This window comes from Sorex fumeus, unplaced genomic scaffold (genome assembly GCF_029834395.1).
Source record: "Sorex fumeus unplaced genomic scaffold, SorFum_2.1 ptg000037l, whole genome shotgun sequence".
Taxonomy (NCBI): Eukaryota; Metazoa; Chordata; class Mammalia; order Eulipotyphla; family Soricidae; genus Sorex; species Sorex fumeus.
Window position 1 is genome coordinate 71,842,415 of NW_026606094.1, and position 22,146 is coordinate 71,864,560.

The window sequence follows — 22,146 nt, forward strand, 5'->3', positions numbered from 1 at the left end:
GTTGCAATACAGGTACTCATGTATTTACCTTTACCTCCTTTTAGCTCTCAATTCTTGTCCAGAGTGATCATTTTCAACTATCATTGTCACGGTGGCCCCTTCTCTATCCTAACTGCCCTCCCCCTCGACACACACTTGGGCGGTTAAAAAGATCTCTAGGAGGGCATTGGGTCTCCAAAAACCTCCAACTACACATTTCCCATCTCCCACCCCTTGAGTAAAACTCAATTCCATGGGGTCCTGTGAGACGGTACAGTAGGTAAGACGTTTGCCTTGCACATGGCCAACCCCAGCTGTGAGCTCTGAGCATGGCCGGCGTGGCCCAAACACCCAAACCAAAACCACCAAGAGCCTCAGCTCCTTGCACACGGGTGGCACTGCTGGGTCTCTGCCTTGGGGTGGGGGTGGGGGGTGCGCAGAACCATCTAACCCCACCTTTTCCGACCTCCTGTTTCCACAGTTAGCTATGAAGACTCTCCGGTGAGAAGACAGATGAAGCCCAGTTTCCGTGCGCCCCCTGGGCCTCCCCCTCAAGGCGGGCACCCCAGAGAACAAGTCCCTCCCACTCATCATCCAGCTGACTCACTTGCCCTCCTGGTTCCAAGTGGAGCATTTATTTATTGTACATAGGTGGTGTGCGCAGGCTGTAAGCAGTATTGTCGTCAACTTTTATTTAAGTCATTTTTAAGACGACCCACTTACCCCATTTTTAAGTGTATTCTGTTCCTTGTTGTCACTCTGTCCAGCTGGAGCCCGTTCCCCTCCTCTTGTGTCCACCCTGTGACCTCCCCTCTGTGTGGGTGCTGCCCTTCCTACACTTAGACCCATTCTTAGGAACACTCTTCCTTTGATGGTGGCCCCAGGGTCACAGCCACCCCGACTTCTTATTGGCATGATTTCATTTTTCCCTCGCCCCAACTGCGAAATCAAACCAAACAATGCCTTAGCGATGCCCGCTCCCTGGAGAGCCGTGTGTCCCGCACCCGACCGCGCCATGCAGCCTCCGTGAGCACGAGGCCATGCTGTTGTTTCTATTTCTTAGTACAGGGATATTTTTTTTTTAAATTTTGGCTGCCTAATGTAAATATACTGCAAATCAAGGCAAGCCTTGGCTTGCTTCCCCCAACCCCCAGTGCTGAGCACAGTGCCCTTTTATAACTGAACCATATGATCCAACAAGTAGCCAAGCTCTTTTACTGTTTACAGTGGCCCAGTGCTCAAGCCCTGAGCCTTTCCTCCTGCCCCCCAAGCTCCCACCATGGGCCCAGCCCAAGGGCGACTTGATGATAAGAGTTCAGTATTTCCCCTGCAAGTCAGACACATAAGCACCTCATTTTTTTTTTATAGTAAATTAACCAATTCTGGCTCAAGAGATCGTTTTCCTCTCCCGAGTTCGGACTTCCTGTGGGAAACGGGAGAAGAAAAAGTACAGATCCAAATGTGTTGTGAAGTGAGCCAGAGCAGTAGTGCAATGGGTCCAACACTTACTTTACATGTGGCAGAACCCGGGTTCAATCCCTGGCACCATTTGTGGTCCCTCAAGCTCGCCTGGAGTGAACCCTGAGTGCAAAGCCAGGAATAATCCCTGAGCACCACCAAGTGTGGCCCCAAAACCAAACAACAACAACATCAACACAATGTATTGTGGAGTATCTGCCTCCAATCCCCAGGGACCCCCTCGCAGGCGTTGACAACCTACCAGCATCCACAGGCAAAATCCCCTGCTCTGTACTCAACAGCCCACGCTGCAGCCTCTCTCAGAGAAGGGGTGGGGACAAATGCAGCAGCCCCTGAAGATGCCCCGCCAGGACCGGACATGTCAGCACACATGTTTTATTCCCCTGGAGCAGGTCGGGGAATGGAAGTGTGTCCTTGTGGGTCGCCTACCCCTACCTGCCCCCCATCCCTGGAGAGGAAGGAGAGAACAGAGGGAAACTGGTTCCTGAGCAGTGCTCCCGGCCTCTGCGGCGTGGAGGTGGAGGAGGAGAGTGGGGACGAGCAGTGGAAAACAGGGCTCCTGGGTAGCTCTCGCGTCAAACCTTAATGCCATCACCCCACACCACGTGGTCGCCACACGCGTCATTGGTTAGGCGAGGTTTGGCCTCACCTGGCTGCGTCCTAGCTATAGTCTGCAGGAAAGATCAAGGAGGAGCTTCCTCGTTCCAGACAGACACACCTGAGCAGGGTCCAGCTCCCTTCCAGGGCCTTCAGACCCGCCAGCTGGCCACCACCAGGTCACTGGCTGAGAGGCCAGTGCTCTGCTCTAAGAACAGTTGATTGATTTATTTTTTCCCCTGTTGATTCTGGAAGGTTACCAAATGGTCAGAATCCACTCCCCTCCCCTCCTAGCTGTATAAAGTCACGAGTCTGATCAGGAAGATCACGGCCCTAGACAAAGAACAGCCCTTTTCCCAGGAGCCCGCCCCAGTGAGGAGGTTACATGTTTGTGTTCTGCACCACTGGCAAAGAAGGAAAATGAAAATGATTCAAGGACATAGGGAAGAGCAGAAACCAAAAAAATTGTGATTAGGGAGAAATCTCAGGAATCAGGCTTCCTCTCTCCTCGAGACCAGTCACTAGATCATACCCTTCCATGCCCTGACCCATACCCACACCCTTCCATGCTCTTTAACCCATGCCATGCGCTGGGTTCCCTCTGACAGGTGTAGCCTCCCCAACACCCCCCCTTCCTCCCTGGAACATTCTCGCTTGACCCTGTTATCTGCGAGAGCCCCCATATTTCACCTGTGTTTTATATTTATTGATGTTCTCTCTGCAGATTCTGTTCTTTGTACCTAATAAACTTTAATATGTGGACATGTTCTCAATTCTTCTTAAAACCCACCACATAGCGCTCCCGTCAACTGTGAGCATCCAGGCCAAGGCTTCTAGGAGGGAACAGAAGGAGACTTACACAGGACCTCGCCAACGTAGGCTGTACCAAACTTTGCTTTCTGAACTGACATTCTATGTTTTCTTGGTTTCTTGGTATTGACAAAATGAATGGGTATTTGAAAAATCCAAATACAGTTTTGTTGATGATAGGGAAGAGGTATTCAAGGGGAGAACAGAAAATCTTTCTTATTTCTTATTTCTTATACTCTTCTTACTTTAAATAGAAAACTATTCAGCTTTGCTCATTTGAACTAGGCAGAGAAAATTTTGCTTATAAATGCTCTAACATAATTAAAATGCAGTAACTTTAAAAAAATTTTTTGGACCTCATCCTGCAGTGTTCAGGGCTTACTCATGGCTCTGTGCTCAGGGACCACTCCTGGTGGGCTCAGGGGGACCATATGGGATGCTGGGGACCAAACCAAGGCGAGCACCTTACCTGCTATACTATCACTGTGGCCTGTACAAAATTCAGCAACTTTCAACATAAAGTGTACTTAACTGTGCGTCCAGCTTGGCTGAGTGTGGAACATCTCCTTCCCCAGGCAACACCGTCTTCCCCTCTATGATGAGGCTTCTGGGTGTTCTTTAGGGAACATGACATGGGGATGGTCCTGGAGCCTTACTGAAGCGAGCAGAGTAGACACCAACACACATCCAGACTCTGGAGCACTTTTTTTGAAGAGGGGGGTAGAGTCTGGGCCACAGTCAGTGGTGCTCAAGGTCTACTCGTGGGGCTGGAGTGATAGTACAGTGGGTAGGGCATTTGCCTTCCACGCGACCGACCTGGGTTCAATTCCCGGCATTCCATATGGTCCCCTGAGTACTGCCAGGACTAATTCCTGAGTGCAGAGCCAGGAGTAATCCCTGTGCATCGCCAGGTGTGACCCCCCCAAAAAAACAATCAAGGTCTACTCATCGGTCAGTGCTTATGCATTACTCAGGGGACCATGTGGCTGGCATCAGCCTCAGGGGGTTACCAGGCATCAGAAGCTTTGATCTGCCTTGCAGATACTTTGAGAAGTCAATGGCTTACCCAGTTTGTACTTTGGTTTCTTATCAGTGAACGTGGGCATAAGTAGCGACTTGGGGATACCACAGTGACACGGAGATGGTACCAAGCCCCGAGCAGCCCCTCTAGCTGACTTACTATATGCCCAGAAGCAAAGCTGTGTCCTGGGCCTTCTGGGGCCTTGGCTGCTCTGTTCACTCATTCTCCCCTAGCTCTGTGCCCAGAGGAAACAGGAGAGAGCAGTGCCTGGAATTCAGTGATCCCAGCGGGAATCTCACCTAGGAACGTAGTCCCAAGGTGGTGCTGTGCGCTGAGCATCTGTGGGAAGGGGCTGACCTCTCTCCCTTTAGAGACGCATGGACAAGCTGGCCCCTGACCAAGGGTGGGCACCAGTCACAGGGAAGAGCACTGCACCAGGATCCCTGACCAAGTGGAGAATGGACTTCAAGAAGTCATGGACTGTTGGGAAGCAGGGAGGGGCAGTCACCTGAAGGTCGGGCACCTTCTAGAGACAGGCAGGAGAGGGGGAGACAGAGGGCAGGGCTGTGGGGTTGGAAGAAGCTCCAGACCCCCAGACTCTGAAGCAAGCAGTGCAAGAGGGAAGGGTGAGGCGTTACTAGCTACCAGCAGGGAAGCAGCCGGGAGGTCTGAGCAGGGCAGAGCAGAGTGCAGGTGGCAGAGGCTGGCTCAGGTCTGCGGGCTGGAGGACTGGAGGGTGCCCGGCTCTGCCAGGATTTTCTCCTTTAAAGACTCAGAAATATTCCTTTGTATGAGCCTTTTGTTGATCCGGTCACCTGCTGAAGGACCTGAGAGTTGGTGCCACCTTAGGATGCTGGGAAGAGTGCTACTACCCTAGCTTTCCCTCCCTCCCTCCCTCCCTCCTTCCCTCCTTCTTTCCTTCCCTCCCTCCTTCCCTCCTTCCTTCCTTCCTTCCTTCCTTCCTTCCCTCCCTCTCTTCCTCCCTCCTTCCTTCCCTCCCTCCTCCCTTCCTTCCCTTCTTCCCTTCTTCGTTCCTTCCCTCCTTCCCTCATTCTTCCCTTCTCCCTTCCTTCCATCCTCCCTCCCTTCCTTCCTTTCCTCCTTTACTCTATCCTTCCTTCCTTCCCTTCTTCCTTCCTTCCTTCCTTCCTTCCTCCATCTCTCCTTCCTCCCTCCCTCCTTCCCTTCCTTCCTTCCTTCCTTCCTTCCTTTCTTCCTCCATCTCTCCTCCCCCCTCCCTCCCTCCCTCCCTCCTTCCCTTCCTTCCTTCCTTTCTTCCTCCATCTCTCCTCCCTCCCTCCCTCCCTCTCTCCCTCCCTCCTTCCTTCCTTCCTTCCTCCATCTCTCTTCCCCCCTCCCTCCCTCCCTCCCTTCCTTCCTTCCTTCCTTCCTTCCTTCCTTCCTTCCTTTCTTCTCTCCTTCCCTCATTCTTTCCTTCCTCCCCTCCTTCCATCCTCCCTCCCTTCCTTCCTAACACTTGTCATTCTCTGGGGTTTCTGTTCGTTTTGTTTCCAGCTTGAGTCCTTGTAGATGTGGCACTGTGCCTCCCTGTGTTTTGTTGTTTATTTTGGGGGTGGGGTCTCAGGGGTTACCTCAGGCTCTCTGCTCAGGGGCTCACTCCTCAAGGAGCTCAGAACACCATATGCAGTGCCAGGGATTGAACCAGAGCAGCTGCATGCAAGGTCCATAAGCCCTGGACTATCTCTCTGACTCCTGTACTATCTGGTTTGTTGCTTACTTTTGTTTATTTAATTTTCCTGGACTTGGGGTCACAACCAGTGGTGCTCAGGGCTTACTCCTGGCTCCACACTAGGAATAACTTCTGATAGGGCTTGGGGGATCTGGGTCAGTCCATACAAAGCCAGCACCCTAATTGCAATACTATCCCTTTTACTCAGTTGTTTAATTTTTTTCAGGAGTCGGGGGCATACCTGGCTATCCTCAGGGATTACTCCTGGTTCTGCATTCAGAAATCACTCCTGGTAGTGCTCAGAGGACCACATGGGATGCCAGGAATGAAATCTTAGTCAACTGTGTGCAAGGTGCTATATTATCACTCCAGCCCCATTGTTCATTTTTAGGGAAAGACTTTATCCACAGAACGGCACACAATGTAGCAAGTGCTAAGTCGATTTCATTTTCTCAGGATTCCGGCTAGTAATTTTCGGTTATACCTGGACGTCCACCTTTATCCTTTATTCACGAAAAACAAGCTAGAAGAGGCAAGCGAACATGAATATCAGTATTGTTTTATTGTATCCTCAATGTAATTAGAGACAATTTCAAGGGCAAGCACTGGATGGGACAATACCTGGTTCCTAGATACTTGTACAAAAGACGTTAAGACTACACGATCAGTTCCCACTGCAGGAAACAAGATTCCCTTTTCATTATCCCCTGCCCACAGCAATTTCTGGCTCTCACACATCCCCCCACATGATTGCTAACTTGTACATACTGGTTCCCGCAGGCGATGTGCTGGTGGCATTTTGCACTGTTGGAAGTCAGTCAGTGAGGTGCATTTTGACACCAGCCTTAGGAGGAATGCTGGAACTGGGCATCGCGTGGAATGAAGAGCAGGCATCAGGGAAGGGCCGCCCAGACTGGCCATACCACCTGCGCTGCTTCTGCCTCCTCCTTCAGGAATGGCGGCTCGGAACATGGGAGTGGGGGACCTGCCCCCTCCTCCACCTGCTTTCTCCCTTTCTGCAGCCAAGAACCCAGCAGAGCCGCCCCCATAAACTGCAGAGACTCCAGAGCCGCCCCCATAAACTGCAGAGACTCCCCGCAGCACGCACTCGGCAGTCTCACTGCACACACACACACACACACACACACACACACACACACACACACAGCGTCCCCTGCTTTCCTGCAGGCTCAGCCGTGCACGGGGCCCTACTCTCCAGCAGGAGGCCTCAGTTTACCTACTCGATCCTGACATCCATCCCCTTAAAGATTCACTTAACAGTGAAGGAACGTGACGGCTACAATCTAACTACAAGGCATCCGCCTGTTGTGTTAGCTTGAAGGGAAGCGCTTTCTAAGAACAACGCTGTCTTACATATGACCTCTGTGCTCCTGTGTAATATATGACCTCTGTGTTCCTGCTTGCTAAAGGAGCCCCACCCTTCCTCCACTCTCTCTACCTAATGCTCCAGACCACCCCCACCTCCGAGAAGGAAAGAGATCTACTTCCACCCTGCTCATACGTGTCCCCTGCAGCCGGGACTCCCTTCAAGCATGGGGCAGGGAAGGGGGTATCTTTATCTGAGCAAGACTAACTAGCTCATGATCGGTTAGGGGGGCCAGGGTGGGGGTTGGGGGGGTGCTCTGCTTCAGGCCACATCCTCTTCCCACATTGAGCATGCACCATCCCTGCTCCTCCTCCAAGTCCAAGGATACATACATGGTATTTTAGGAAACTAGTTATGCACTGTGGCCCCGGAAACATTATGGTCCTAGTTCAAGAAATCATCACATAATGAAGGGCGTTGTTTTCAAAAGCAAAGTCTGTTAGGGGCATTTCAAAACAAAAATCCTCCTTCCCCTTCCTCGAAATCCAATAGCACACTTCAAGTTTAGCTAGAGAAATGTCTTAAGAAGCAGAGCGGCCACAAAAGCACATTCTTGGCTCTCACTGTCACTTTCCCTGCGCATCCCACTGCATGAGAAGGACTCACTGTTTCTGTTTCTCTCCTGGTGTCCACTGCTCACAGGCCACCTTTCCGCGGGGGAGTGGGGGATGGGGGAGGAGCATTCCTGCCCCTGAATGTCGCCCAGGCTGAGCCACAGAGGCCTGCTGTGCCCCCTAGTGGTAAGACTGGGACATAACAACTGGGATGGGCAGCATTTGCCTGCACAATCCCCTCCGGGTCAGGACCCGGCCTCCTCTCTCGGAGGAGAGAGGTCAAGGTCCCACCAAAGCCATAGCCACTGTGTTTCCCGCTGCACAATAATTAGGTAAAGGCACGGTGCTATCTGGGTAATATGTGACCTTGTCTGGCCCATAATAGAGGAAGTTGTGCCTTTTGTCCTTCATTCTCACTGGACTGGGCTAAGCCCGAGGTGCCCGGGGAAGTCGGATGACATCAGGTCTGACTGAGGAAATGCTTTTCTGACAGGGACAATGTGGTGAAGTGCTGTGGGGCCCTCGGCATTATTTTTTTTTTAAAATAACCATTTGACGGGTGACCTGATGCAGGGAAGAGAGTGCTATGTCATACTACACCTCCCCTCCCCCCACCCCACATCAGCAACTCTAGAAGCTTCCAGAAGAGCTACTCTGCCTAAGAGTAGACCCTAGTTTATAGCATGAAACCCAGGGCAGCTATACACCACCACACTTGACTGCCTTTATTTTGCTCAAAGTCTTTCTCTGGCCCTCCCACCATTTATAGCTAGTGATTTTGCATGAAAAAAAAAAGTATGAAATTGCAGGCTAACAGCCCATGGTACCATTAGACATATACTCTGAAAGGTGAGCTGTTCGGGAAAATGGCTTATTCTCATGACTCGGAACACCGAGCCTGCATTCAGCAACTCCATCTGGAGAAGCGGCTGTATCCCTTCCAGCTCTTAAGGCCTTCATGACCTATGGTGGATGAGGAATTCTTTGTTCTAATACTTCCAAGACTACTCACAAAGCGATCCCCTTAGCAAACTGCTTTTCTTGTTTAGTTGGTGTCTGCTCTTTGGGCCATACCTGACTGTGCTCATGGACCGTTCAAGCATGGCTTGGGGGGGGGGGGCATTGGGGGTACAGACACTGACCCCCAGGTGAGCTACATGCAAGGAAAGTGCCCTCCTTGTTGCACTACGCCTCACCTCCATTTGCAAATGTTCCTAGTGACGAGGTGTGTTCAGGCCCAAACTCTGAAACTGCAGTGATTACGTTGCTCCTTTCACGAGCTGCCAGATTACTGTACACTTCTGTTACCATCCCTGCCCCCTTCCCTTTCAGGAATGAATGAGCGTTTCAATAACTCAAGGCAAGCTCCCATCACCACACACCTCCACCAACAACAACCCAACTTCAGCTCCTGTCTGAATGCAGCTACAGGGGAGGCAGAAGGTGGGGAACAAGAAGGACCAGGAGAGTCAGCTGCTTCCACACAGCTTTGCGGGCTGTAACAGGCTGGGGTGATGGGGGGGCTGAGCCGATGCCCTGGCGTGAAATGTCATCTCCATCCATCTGTCACCTTCTTGCTCTTTGTCTCCCCAAATGCTGAGCCCATCTGCTCTTCTTCCCAGGCTTTCCTAAGTTCTGGTCATTAAATCGAATCCTTCCCATGAACACGTCCTTGGAAACAAACCAACTTGATTCAAGTTTCTGCTGAGATCACACAGGGGCTGTTTGGATTCCAGTTACTTTAGCCAGAACCCAAAATATCAAGAGTTCCCCACCCCCGCCCCCTTCCCCTCATGAGCTGAGAGATATGCAGCCTTCTTGGGTGGAACTCTGCCACGGGGCCATTGCATTAATCCTCAACAAGATGGGAGGAACCCGGCCTGAGATGGTTTCTACACGTAAACTCACCCTGGAGGGCGGTGGGTGGGTATGTCAGGACAGCAAGCTCTGCTTAATGGGGACACAGCAAAATGTCCCCGTGTGGCTGCCTCTGAATCTGCATGTGGGCTGGTTCCCGCTAATCCAAGTGCCTGACTTTCCTGTCCTTGGAAGTAGCGTGCACATCTAGTGCACGCCAAAAGGGTGCACAGGAGAGGCATCCTCTGGGATCATGGGAATCAAGATGGAGCCAGGCCCTGGAGGGCTTCCCCCCACCCCCCATTCTTTCCCATAGATTTTGTTCCCAGAAGACCCAGTGCTCTATAGATGTGCACCCAGGGAGAAAAAGAACCAGGGTGGGCCTACACACCCCCTGAGCCCCTATACACACAGGAGAGAGAAGAGGCCTGGGCCCAGCAAAGAAATGCCTTTTGTTAACCTGAAAGGGAGCCATTACTGAGAAAAGGAGTAATTTTTCCAAAGAGTTCGCTTTTCCCACCAATCAGCACGGCGGAGGCTGTCTTTCAAAGCGAGTCATCCCGTGAGAAGCCTAATGTGTCCATTGTCACTGAAACCCAAGAATAGCAGCTGCAAATCCACAATGAGTCACACAGTTGAGCCACAGGCAAAGGGGGGTACATGTCACGCTGCAAAGGAAGGGACCTGCCGTCGGGGAAAGGGGCCGTTTCAAGAGTCAAGGCAGAATACAAGTTCACAGTTGCATCTGGCTTCGGGGCACAAAGACCACATCAGGACATTCCTCATTTCAGTCCTTCAGAAGAGCGGTTTGTATCGCTGGTAATTTAGTAAGGTGGGAAAAATTTAAATAAGAAGGGGAGGAGTAATGCACATTTCACTTAAAGAACTTGATCTCCGTGTCAACGCAGTCATAGAATAGATCCCCCACCTCTGCCGGGTCCAGGGGGGTGGAGCTGCTCAGGATTTCCTCCATGGCCTCCAGGCCTTGCTTCTCTAGTTCCAACATAGTCGTCCTCAGCTTGTGGCCTTGCTCCTGAGGGAACAGACAATGGGCACCATGGCAAAGGGACATGCACGGTCTCCCTGGGGGGTCCAGGCCACCAGTTTCCTACAAGACTGACCCAGGGATCCTCCTGGCTTTGGCGCTGCTCGGCTTGGACCATCTATATAACAGCCCGCAGTTCCCAGGGAATAACCAAGAATCCAGGGGAAGTCTGGGAAGGCTCTTTGTAGCATACAAGGCCTCCATTTTAACATGGCCCCACAGTCCTCCTTCTCTTTAGCCAGACTGAAGGAGCTACATTTCTGAAACCATGGCACTTTCTCTCCACCTGTGTGGTGATCTTGCTTTTTGTTTGTTTGTTTGTTTCTGGGACACACCCAGAAATGCTTAGGGCTTACTCCTAGCTCTGTGCTCAGGAATCACTCCTGTTGGGCTCAAGGGATTATACCGAGTGCTGGGAATTGAACCCAGGTTGGCACAGTGCAAGTCAAACATCCTGCCCTCTGTACTATCTGATCCTGTTTTCTGCATATACACCCCCGCCCCCTGCCCTCTTTCAACACCTGGTCAAACTGCACCCATCTCTGGCCTCTCTGAAAGTTTCTGTTCCAGTTCCCCGCTGGACTACGTCTTTACACCATCATGGTTTTCCTCCCTCCCTTATATTCATCTATCCACTTGCCCATTAGACATGGAGAGTAGAACTAGGCCTGTCTCTGCCCTACACTATCTGGCACATAACAAACACCCCCAATAAATGCTTATTGGATGAGAAAATGGATCAATGCCATGTCTATTCCTAATTTACTTTTTTCTGATATGGTAAGAGCTCTTCTTCCAAAAGGGAATCATTCCAGTCAACAGTGAAAAATTTTTCATTTACATAATTTATTTGTGTAATTCCAGGAGAGAGAGGCTACTCAAACCACCTGCAGATCATTTCCAAAGTCTGCACTGACTCAAACTTTGAAGTTCACCATCTTCACCTCAGCATTTTGAAATTTTATGCAAAATATCTCAGAACTCACTAACCTTTCTCTCTACTTGCCAATATCTATAAACCCATATACCAGAGAGTGACATTTGAACTCAGTTTGGACCTTGCTGTCCTCCACCTAGGAAGCAAGCCTCCTGGGAAACTCATTTGGACAGCTCTGAAGAAAATTCCACATTGCGTGGTTGTACCATTCATGGCTCAGGGAAAGGTTTGATTGAAGAATGGCTATAAAATAACTGTGCAGCTTTTACTCACCAAAGTGGCCATTCCTGTAACACAGATGAGCAAGCACATTTGGTGTGTACCAATGCAGACGAGCATCTAACAAACCTGTTACTTCCTCCTTCCTCAGTTAAAACAGAGGCTTGATTGCCTATGAAAGTTGAGAGGCCTTTGTGGGCATTTATTGGACACCGGGGAATATGAAGGTGGGTGTTGATTTGCTTAAATTGATGTGCTGTAACTTTCCTCATCAAAGTTTTATAGGGAGAAGCAAATAGAATTTTTAGTAACTTTTTTAAAAACTAGCAACTTGAAAATAATTTTTAAGTTACTGTGATAAAATATACAGAAGATAAATCTGACCATTTTAACCATCTGTCAGTGCACAGGTCAGCCACCTAAATCTATACGCCTAAATCTATCATTAATCAGTTCCAAAACTCTTTTGAAGAATCACTCTCTTAGATAACAGAGGATCTGGGCTGCTTTGAGTGAAGTATTTCTATCTTTAAATGCTTTAATAAAGTATTGCTATCATGAACAAATTTATTCTCTCTCCCCAGGATACCAAGAATTTTAGAGAGCAGAAAGCAGGTTTGCCTACTAAACCTGTGCATTTCTATTATTTTTAACCAGTGAATAAAGAGGGAGATCCTTAGCCCCCAGTTGTAGAATATATCAAAGTGGTGACTTCATTTTATTCGCTGGTGGTTTTTGTTTTGTATTTTACTTTGGTTTCAAGAGACTGGGTGGAGGGTGGCCCCCAGCTTTCTGGGAATGTCCTGGGAGACTAGATTTCTGGGAGGAGACAAGCAAGAGTTGGGGACAAGGTGCTGGCTCACTTCACCTCCCTACTCAGCCCTCGTCCTCACCTGGTCACTCGCGATGAGAGTGCGTGCCCACTCATGGGCCTTGTAGAGCTCATGCCGGCGGTCCGGCTTCTCCTGGAACCGAGGCACCTTTTTGGCAGGGTCGTCATCCCCCAGATAGGGAGACTGAGTTTTGGGGACGGGTTTCACGTCATCAACAAAGATGAAAGGCTTGAATATGGACCTGGAAAGAACGGAGAGGTGGTTCTGTCAGACAGAGTGGGAGGTTTCCCTTCAGCAAACATATCCTGAGGCCTTCTGAGGCGGGGACAGGGGGTGACTCTGGGGAGATACAGCATCTGCCTCAGTAGGTGGTGGAATAAGCACATTGTCGCTCACTCACCCACCCACTGACAGCGAGAGGCCATCACCTGCGGGGGGAGACTGTTTCAGGGGGGCCCTTTCAGTGAGGTCAAGCAGGCAAAGAGGCATGCAGTACCAAGAGCAGGATGTCCGCTCTTTCTACCAGTTTGCTTGAGATGCTCTTCTCTGTCGTCTCTGTCTCTCTGCTCTCACCCTCCCCTGCCTCTCAGGGAGAGGAGAGATTTTACACACATGGATCCCAGAGGCTCCAATGGGGACTCCTCACAGAGGAATGAAAGTCTGTGTGAGCGAGCTGGTCAGGGCCCAGGAGGTCAGGGTGGGCTGAAGGACCAGGGTGAATCTCAGGGTCGGCAGTCACTCTGAAGCCCAGTCCCAGTGAGGATAGAGCAGACGGAGCTTCTGGAACTTTCTATGCTGTGTCCTATGCTGGGAAAAACTGCAAGCCTCGGAAGTGGATCTCCCATGGTATCCATGGTAACTGCCCCTGGTGAGGGACAGATCTGGGGAGGGCTTGACCATGTGGGATGGGATCAGCCTCCTTACAGGGTACTTCCTGTTAGTGGAGCGCAGAATGACTTAGTCCCCTAGGGGGTTACCTGAGTCTGAGATGGGGACATAGCAGATGAAAATGCTTCCAGCCATGAGATGAAGAGGGAGCTGGGTCAGGACACAGAACAGGGCCGTGAGCAGCTCTAGTGGACACCGTGACAAGGCAAGCGCCAGGCACAGAGGCTGGCAGCTCACAGAGCAGCACGGCTCCTGCGGTGTGTCTCTGGCCCTGCAAGACTGTGACACTTTTGAGTGAAGGGCAGAAAATATGTATTCTGGAAGACATCTTTGCCAACTCTGTGTCTCACGGTCTCAGCCAACTCTCAGCGGTTCAACGTGAGGGCCTGAGAGCCAGAGACGAGCAGGGATAACCCCGCAGTGTTGGGGGAACAGGATTTGAACTCAAGTCCAGTCCATGCCAGACACGTATCCCTGACCACTGAACTATCTCCCCAGCCTCTACTGCATCCTAATTTTCAGTGTGCTTGCACTCAATTCTCGCGGAAACCCCATTTATACATTCAAAATGTTGACTGCTGAGTATGAGATACTCTTCTAACAAGGCAAAAATTCCAGTCCCATTTTATAGAGGAGAGAACCAAAGCTCACAGAAGCTACGGACTTGATCCAAAAGCACTTTCCTCAGAGCGTGCCAGATACAGAGCTAAATCCACGTCTTCTGGCTCTAGCATCATTTCCCCCACTACCCTGCACCCTTAAACTGTTGCTATTTTCCCCCCATGGACATTGTGCTATTGAAGAAACATAAAATACCCTCAGAACTTCGACATTTTGAATATCAGAGGCTGGCCAACACTCTCTCCCCAGAAACGGGTCTGTTCTTACTGAAGTTCCCAAGCCAGACCCGTGGCGGGGGAGTTCCCAGCTGATGCCAGAGGGTGCCGGGCTCAGGAAACAGCATGCAGGTCTGGCTTAGATGACTAAACTGGGCCAGTCAGAAAGGCACCTGCACCTCCCCCAGCTGCAGGTAACCTCGGAACAGTGCAACCGTGGGTCACTCGACTTTGCTTGGAGTCACTTCAGTCACAGAGTCAAAACCACACCAGCAGCCTTGGGGCTGGACCCAGATGCTCTGGGAGGCTTTGAGAATTCAACAGTGCAGGGCAATAGGGAAGGGAGGGATAGGAGTGGAGGTGCAGGCAGAGCCTCTCTATTTTGCATCAGACCCTCAGCTCTGGGCTTGTCTGTGCAGACTGTGACCTGCCCAGCTCCTGTGGCTAAGGCCCCTGATAGCTTCAAGAATCAAAAGGTGCTGCGTGCAGCCAACATTACCCAGTTCAGACATCTCTGCTGATCCAATTTAGACTTTCCAACTTGATTCACTGGGAGAAGGAGAGGAAATCTCTCTCTCTCTCTCTCTCTCTCTCTCTCTCCTCTTTCTCTCTCCTCTCTCTCTTTCCTCATACACACAAATACACTCTCACACAAGCACACATACCTGCACACACATGCTAACACACAAAAATGCTCACACACATATTTACACTCTCAAAAACACTCATACAAACACACAAACTCACACAAACACATACTCATACACATTCTTACACACACAAGCAACACTCTCAGACACATAAACACACACTCTTACACAGACACACACACATTTACATATACACATGTTCATGCACATTCTCACACTCACGAAAAACCATGCTCATGCATACATGTGAGTATCCCTCACATACTCACACAGTCTCACACAAACACACATTCACACTCACATAAAACCATGCACTCACACACACAAACACACTCTCATACACACATTCACATAATCACACACACACACACACACACACACACACACACACCATGGCCCTTGCATTTCTCCTATTTCTGTAGAAGTTCCTCCTCCAGTTCCCAAGACTGAGACATTCTAGTTCACACCATCAGAGAAGTGGGATGTGGTGTAGCCTACTCATATTTAAACTTCTAAGTCCTCTCTCTTTGGTTTCCCCCATTCTGTATCTTGAGGATTTGCATGCTTTCTCACACATGCTGTGAATCCTGGTAGTGTGCTGGTTTAGCAACTAGTATTTCTGAAAAACTCCCCCTGTCTCATGGCACCTGCTGGTTTCAATGGTGGGTCTATGCCATTGTGGCATTTCCGGCCCCCAAGGTGGCAGCAGCCTACATGGGGTGTGGGGAAGAGGTTCCACATCAGCTCCCACCGGCCCTGGCTGTCCACAGCTAGCTGTGCACACTACAAACATTCCTCAATTACAGATTCTCAAAGCACTGGGGTGCTGCTGGCCTGCCCCCTCCTCACTAATCCTTCCCATCAATGGAACGTTAACAAGTAAAGGCTCCTGCCTGCAGAAAGGATTCCCAAGGCCAGGCTAGTGAAAGCCAGTAAGTCTCTCCAGGAGGCCCACTGAGGACTGAGCCCACAGAGGACTCTACTTTCCAATCACAGGACAAAATTTTCCCTCTTGATGAAAATGAACTAAGGTCTTTTACTTCATTCTCTGACTCTTAAATTCTGACTTGTGCATCTCCTTTCAGTTCTAAATTTATTCGTCCCAGGGTATACTACCAGGGACGAAGAGAAGAGTGAGAAGAAGATGTTGTTTTGCAGAAAATAACTACAACCAGCCCAGTGGGCAAAGGGCATAGAAGGGCAGAAACAGTCTGGCAATAGCGAGATTATGTCCACTCATTTCTAATTTTCATGGGGGGGATAAGTGAGGCCCCGCCTTGTCCTTTAATCCCCCATCTGCTGCAAATCCAGGGCTCCCATAGCTATTTCCTGAAAACATTTCTGGGTTAAGCACTAGCCAAAGCCAACTACAGTGTACCTAATTTTATTACCTAAAAACCTCAGAACAGATAAGTTTGTTTCCAGCTGACAAAATACAAAATGTTGAGCATGCCCAATTACAGCGAAACAGGGAAATGCTGAATAGGACATAAAAAGACTCTACAGGAGCTCATTTAATGGACCAGCAAACAATAGATGCCTGGCAGATCCTTGCTCCATTCATTTCACCAGGAATCGTTTTCTTTTGAATTTTTCCATTTTAAATATTAGAAAGTTATGTCCCAATCTGTTTCTCTAATTTTATTAGGTGTATGCTGCAGCCTAGGGAACAGAATTCCTTTTTATTAGTGAATGATGGCAGCACAAAAGCCTGTCTGCTGAGCATAGAGAGGCAAGAATTGTGACATCAGGGACAGAGGACAAAGGTGCTGTCACTCTGCAGACCAACCCAACCTGTCAGCACCCCGGTCCTAAAGCTTAAGCAACAGTGCAGTTACTCCAGTTGCTTCCGTGGAGGGCTCTCCATCCCACATATATCCTTGTGGGCCAGGTATGAGGGCCCACAGAGGGGGGAACACGGGAACATGTTAGGTTAGAACCCCCAGGGGAGATTGACAGGAGCTTGTCTGTCATCCTGCTGAGTGCATGAAGTTCAGAAAGTAGAAGTGCCAAGAGCAGGTAACTGAACTGACTTACTGGAGAGATGGACGCTTAATTCAAGGAACCATGCACGTTTGCCATGCTGTTTCATGCCTCTCTCTATGCCTCTGCCTTTAACTTTGGACAAACTCTTCCCTCCACTGAGTATGTTATTCCTGCTTCTTGGAAGCGAATCAACTCCTCCTCTACCCACAATGCCCAATGCTTTCATGTGACACTCTCCTTCTTTATCTGTTTTGTGCTGCCTCTTACTCTGTACACTCTGACCCTGTACACTTCAACCCCACTACTCAACAAGCACAGCATTTGGTGCTATAGGTGCTTAATAAGTGCTTGATGAATGAGCAAGTATGTGAATGAAAAATAAAAAAAGACTAGCTCACGTGCTGTGAGTCAGTTTTATTGAAATTGGCCTTTTAAAAATGATAGGGATCAGGAGTGTTCCCCCCACCCCCGCCACCTAAATTATCTAGAAAATAGTGTCCAGCTGTGTTGGAGCTCCTGCTGGCAAAGCTCTGAAACTGATTAGACTGGCTGAACTTCGAGAACACTTCCAGGACCTGACAGGGGGTGACATTTCCCTGAGATCAGTATATATTAATTACTGGCAATTACTGGAGCCTGGGTTTGGAATGCGGGACGTTGACACCTATGGAACCTAGACAAGAAATTTTGCTTCTGCTTGTACCAATCTCTTCCATGTAACGACGAATCTAATCTTTCGCCTCTCACTTATCAACTGCCCTCATCCCACATGCACTGCATCCTTTTTTGCCCCTATATAATCATTGTTTATTCTGAATAAAGTTATCTACTGTGCCATCAGCCTGTAGTTCACTCCTATTGGCCGTCAGTCATGGACTACATTAGAATCGGCCCTGTGTATCCAGGTCACCAGATACCATTGGACAGTCTTATAGCTGAGCACATGCGTGATTAAATTCCTGAAACAGTGAGAGGAGAATAAATGGTTTCAGGGGGCTGGAGTAGGGCACAGCGGGTAGGGCATTTGTCTTGCACGTGGCCAAGCCGAGTTCAATTCCCATGTGGTCCCCTGAGCACTAGGAGTAATTCCTGAGTGCAGAGCCAGGAGTAACCCCTGTGCATCCCCCGGTGTGACCCAAAAAAGCAAATAAATAAATAAATCGTTTTGGCTGCAAAGGGAATAAAAGCAAAAGTTTCTCTAGCAGCAGAGTCATGCTTGACATTCAATATTTAAAGTATAATGATTTTCAGTCAGAGGAACACCTGAAGAATACCAAAGAAACAACCAGAATGAATCATTTTTCAGACTTTCCTAGGCCAATATCAGACCTGAATATTTCCTAGATACACCTCAAAGACTGTGATACAATAGATTTGGGTTAAGGTATCTAAAGCTTTCAAAAACAAACTCAAGTAATACCAAAAATGAACAGATTTAAAAACTGGTTGTGTCTAAGCTACTGGTCATGCAATTTGTGTTGTAAGAATCTGAACATTCCTGGGGAAACAACCTACTAACTACCTGGTATGTCAGAGAGCATCTTAATAAATAGTGATTAAGTCTGTGTTTACCAGAATTATTTCACTAAATGTTTCCTACAAGCACCTAAGGGTAGGGGTAGGGGGCAGTGTACAGTCTAGAAATGGAAGCTTAGAGAGATTATCCGGCTACAAAATGAAAGGAGAGGAATTCTCAGCCCTAGCGATTATCCTCATTTTTTTTTGTTTTGCTTTTTGTTTCATTTAAGAGAGAAGGGGCTACACCTAGCAGTACTCAGGTGTTATTTCTGGTTCTGTATCCAGGGATCATTTCTGGTGGAACCATATGGGGTGCTGGAAATTGAACTTGAACCTAGGTGAGCCACATGTGAAGCAAATGCCCTACCTCTGTACTATGCTCTAACCCCCACTCTCACTTCCTAGCTGCTGAGTCACACAGCCCATTTGTTGGCGTCCATAAGCAGAAAGCGACGCCCTAACACACAATGTCTCATACAACCGGACAGATTGCTTGAAGCTCTTGGTGCTCCAATGACCACACTGAGTGAAAAATGGGACTCGGGTCTAGAAGGAGGCTGCAGAACTCAGTGGAGGTTTGTTGGAGGAGCTGTCAGGGAAGTCAGGCAGGGGCAAACTCAGACAAACCTGGCAGGATCTGGGGTCCCAGTGAAGTAGTGAATGCACGGTGAGCTTCTGTTCTGAGGCAGCACAGAGACGGCGCTGGCTGTGGTGAGGAAAGTCTCAGTGTCGATGCAGACACCACCGGCTTTGTCCCGTAAGATATCAATCATAGTCTGCACTGTGATGCTTTCTGTAGAGAAAGAGGGAGAGGGAAGAGCTATAACCCCAAATCAAGTTTCTTTCTTGTTCCCAAATCCCTGGAACTAGAGCTGGGAACACAACCATTGGGTACATTGCTCACAGCTTCCCTGTGGCTTCCCGGTGGCTAGGTGTGGCTGTGGGATAAATCCTGACCAGAGGAAGGTGGGTATTTCTCCAAAAAAAAAAAAAAAAAACCTCGAAGACTTAATGACCCCATGGTAAGTTCTAAAAATTTTCGCAAATTTTCTTCTACTGAAGTGTTTTTGACAATTTTTGATAATGTGGTTGAACAAGCAATATAAAATAAATTATTTTGTGCCTAATAAGGGGACATACTTGTGGTGTGGTTGGGGGAATGGGAGAAATGATGAAGGGAAGGTCATTCAGGTGGTGGGATTGGTGTTGGAACACTAAATGCCCATAACAACTGTATTATAAACAACTTTGTAAACGATGGTGTTTAAATAAAGTCAATAAATAAGTTAAAAATGAAAAAAACAGGGGTTGGAGCAATAGCACAGTGGGTAGGGCATTTGCCTTGCACGTGGCTGACCCAGGTTCAATTCCCAGCATCCCATATGGTCCTCCAAGCACCGCCCAGAGTAATTTCTGAGTGCATGAGCCAGGAGTAGTCCCTGAGCATCACCAGGTGTAACCCAAAAATCGGAAAAAATAACAAAAACAAAACAAAAACAGGAATCACACGATTCTAAGATTCAAAGCTAGACTTGATAGGGGAAGAAAATATAGGAAGAAGTTAAATCAAATTTATGAACGTTGACCAGTGAGAATGACTGCAATAAGTGTTACAAAAGATGAAGTTCTCTGAAAGAGCCGCAAGACAAAGGTAAGAATGGGAGAATTATAAGGTGTGCACTAACTCACCTTCTTGCTTTTCTAAGCTCTCTTTGCCAGCACAGCAGTCTAGTTGTTCATTGGTTGGAGAAAAAACTTCAGAAAAATTGAACTCATCTTCGCCCATCCACCAGCCTTGACTCTGAGCGTAATTTCTGAGTTCAGGGTGTTCTGCATCAATCTTGGTGGTGAGTGAGAGCTGATTGCAAACACACCTCACTCCCTCTGTGGAAAGGCCAAAGCCCAGTTAGTTGAGAATATCACTTCTAAAGACTGAACCACAAGAAATGAACATTTACAAAAATAAAACATTTCCTCCCTTAGAACTTTATTTTAACTCAAATTCAACTTGGGGAAATAAATAATTTATGATTATTTAAGAGTTCTTCTTCTAAGAACTCCCAGAAGATTCAACAGGTTCCTGGCTGGGCTATATATATTATTCATTTACTTGTTTTTGTTGTTGCTATTGCAGTGCTGTGGAGTCACTCCTGGCAGTGCTCAGAATGCACATTGGTGGGGCCACCTCAACTTCAGGGCCTCACAAATTCAAGACATGAGCTCTACCCCTGAGTTGCTCCATGGTCCAGCATTATCACATGTGTATAAGAGAGTATCAGAGATACAGTCCTTCCCAGTAGAGCTCAACTTGTTGTGGACCTCTGGGGTCACCCTAGGGGTGCTCAGGGGGGTGCACAGTGCCGGAGATCAAACTTAGGACCTTTTACCTGGGAGGCACATGTTCTACCACTGGAGCCACATGTTCTACCCCATGTTCATTGTCAAATCTTAAACAGTCATTTGATTTTAAATTAAAAGGAAATTACGTGGTGCCTGGAAGGTGGCTCCATGGCCTAGAAAGCACCACCCATGGCGAGATAGGACCTGAGCACAGTCACCACAAGAGGCCCTTGATTCTGGCTAAATAAACCCTGTACATTTATAACTTGATTTATGAACCAAATCAAGAAAAGGGAAAGGTGATTTGCATTGCTAGTAAGACTAACAAGTGCTACAGCTACAGCTTCTTGCCCTGCTGAGACCACGAGTTGCCCCCCACGAGTGGCTCTCTGGCACGGCCATGGCCCCAGAGGCACACGAACCTCATTCGAAACCTAGCAGCTTCTAGCAGAAATGTGAATGGACTACACATTAAGCTATGGCACTGTGCGCCCCCCCCCACCCCCAGGAGGGAAAGGATGTCTGTCTCTTCCGCCATTTTCCCCCTGGCAGCATGGTGGCCGCTGCTTCAGAGCTTATTGGACAGCCAGGTATGAGCTGGCGGTGATGGGACAACTGCAGCCTCTTGGGATGGGGGGCAGAACCAGCACGGCCTTCCCGCCCTGCCGAGACCACAAGTGGCCCCCCCCCCCCCATGAGTGGCTCTCCGGCACAGCCATGGACCCAGAGGGGCACACAAACCAATCTCGGAACTATGTGGCTTTTGGCAGAAACCCCTCCAGACTTTTAATTAGTAAAATATCGAAATCCAAAATCACGCAGCCACGACATCATATAGTCTTTATAACCAGCAATAGAAAACAAATTATTTCATGATGCCTTTTCAGCAGGTTTGTTTGTTGGAGGAAAATTCCATATAATAGCGGTGCATCTCTTCTCGAAATAATGAATGTAATCAAAGTAGAGAGAGAGAGAGAGTTAAGTGGAAATCATCTGCCTCACAGGCATGGGGAAGGGTGGGATGGGGGTATATTGGGGTTCCTGGTGGTGGAAAATATGCACTGGTGAAGGGATGGGTGTTTGATCATTGTATGACTGAGACTTAAGCCTGAAGGCTTTCTAACTGTTCTCATGGTGATTCAATAAATAAATTTAAAAAAAAAAGTTACAGTTACAGCTTCCTTGTCCCCAGCTCAATCTTGCACCATTGAAGAAGTCCTTTCACCACTATCCTCTGCCCAAAGGCAGACTCCACACTCTTGACCTTTCCTGCAAATCCCAATATTTAGAAAGGAATAGTTGCCCTGCTGAGGAGTTATCTTAAATAAGTGGAATATATCTATGAGTGTGTGTGGGTGTATGTGTATGTGTGTGTGCACATATGTATGTGTGTTTGTGTATGTGTGTGTGTGTGTGTGTGTGTGAGATCTATGAGAATTTTTTTTTCTCATAATGTAAGTGGAGGGGCCAGGAGATGAATCAAGTGCTCAGGGTGCATTTATGCTTTACATGTGTGAGAC

The 22,146-nt window shown here is 48.6% G+C and overlaps 2 protein-coding genes across 4 annotated transcripts in view; one reads left to right on the forward strand and one right to left on the reverse strand.

The window, feature by feature from the left end:
• WIPF3 (WAS/WASL interacting protein family member 3) overlaps window positions 1-2,817 on the forward strand; it is a 112,543-nt gene extending 109,726 nt beyond the window's left edge. For both annotated transcript variants that reach the window (XM_056117940.1, XM_056117941.1), the window contains one exon: window positions 461-2,817. In XM_056117940.1, coding sequence (XP_055973915.1) covers window positions 461-484 — 24 coding nt within the window. In that variant the 3' untranslated portion in view covers window positions 485-2,817. The remainder of the gene's footprint in view (window positions 1-460) is intronic.
• A 7,075-nt stretch (window positions 2,818-9,892) lies between these two features.
• Window positions 9,893-22,146, reverse strand: part of SCRN1 (secernin 1) — a 70,453-nt gene continuing 58,199 nt past the window's right edge. For both annotated transcript variants that reach the window (XM_056118182.1, XM_056118181.1), the window contains exons 5-8: window positions 19,976-20,170; window positions 18,914-19,079; window positions 12,469-12,649; window positions 9,893-10,407 (exon numbers count right to left, since the gene is read on the reverse strand). In XM_056118182.1, the coding sequence (XP_055974157.1) occupies window positions 10,249-10,407; window positions 12,469-12,649; window positions 18,914-19,079; window positions 19,976-20,170 (701 nt within the window). In that variant the 3' untranslated portion in view covers window positions 9,893-10,248. The remainder of the gene's footprint in view (window positions 10,408-12,468; window positions 12,650-18,913; window positions 19,080-19,975; window positions 20,171-22,146) is intronic.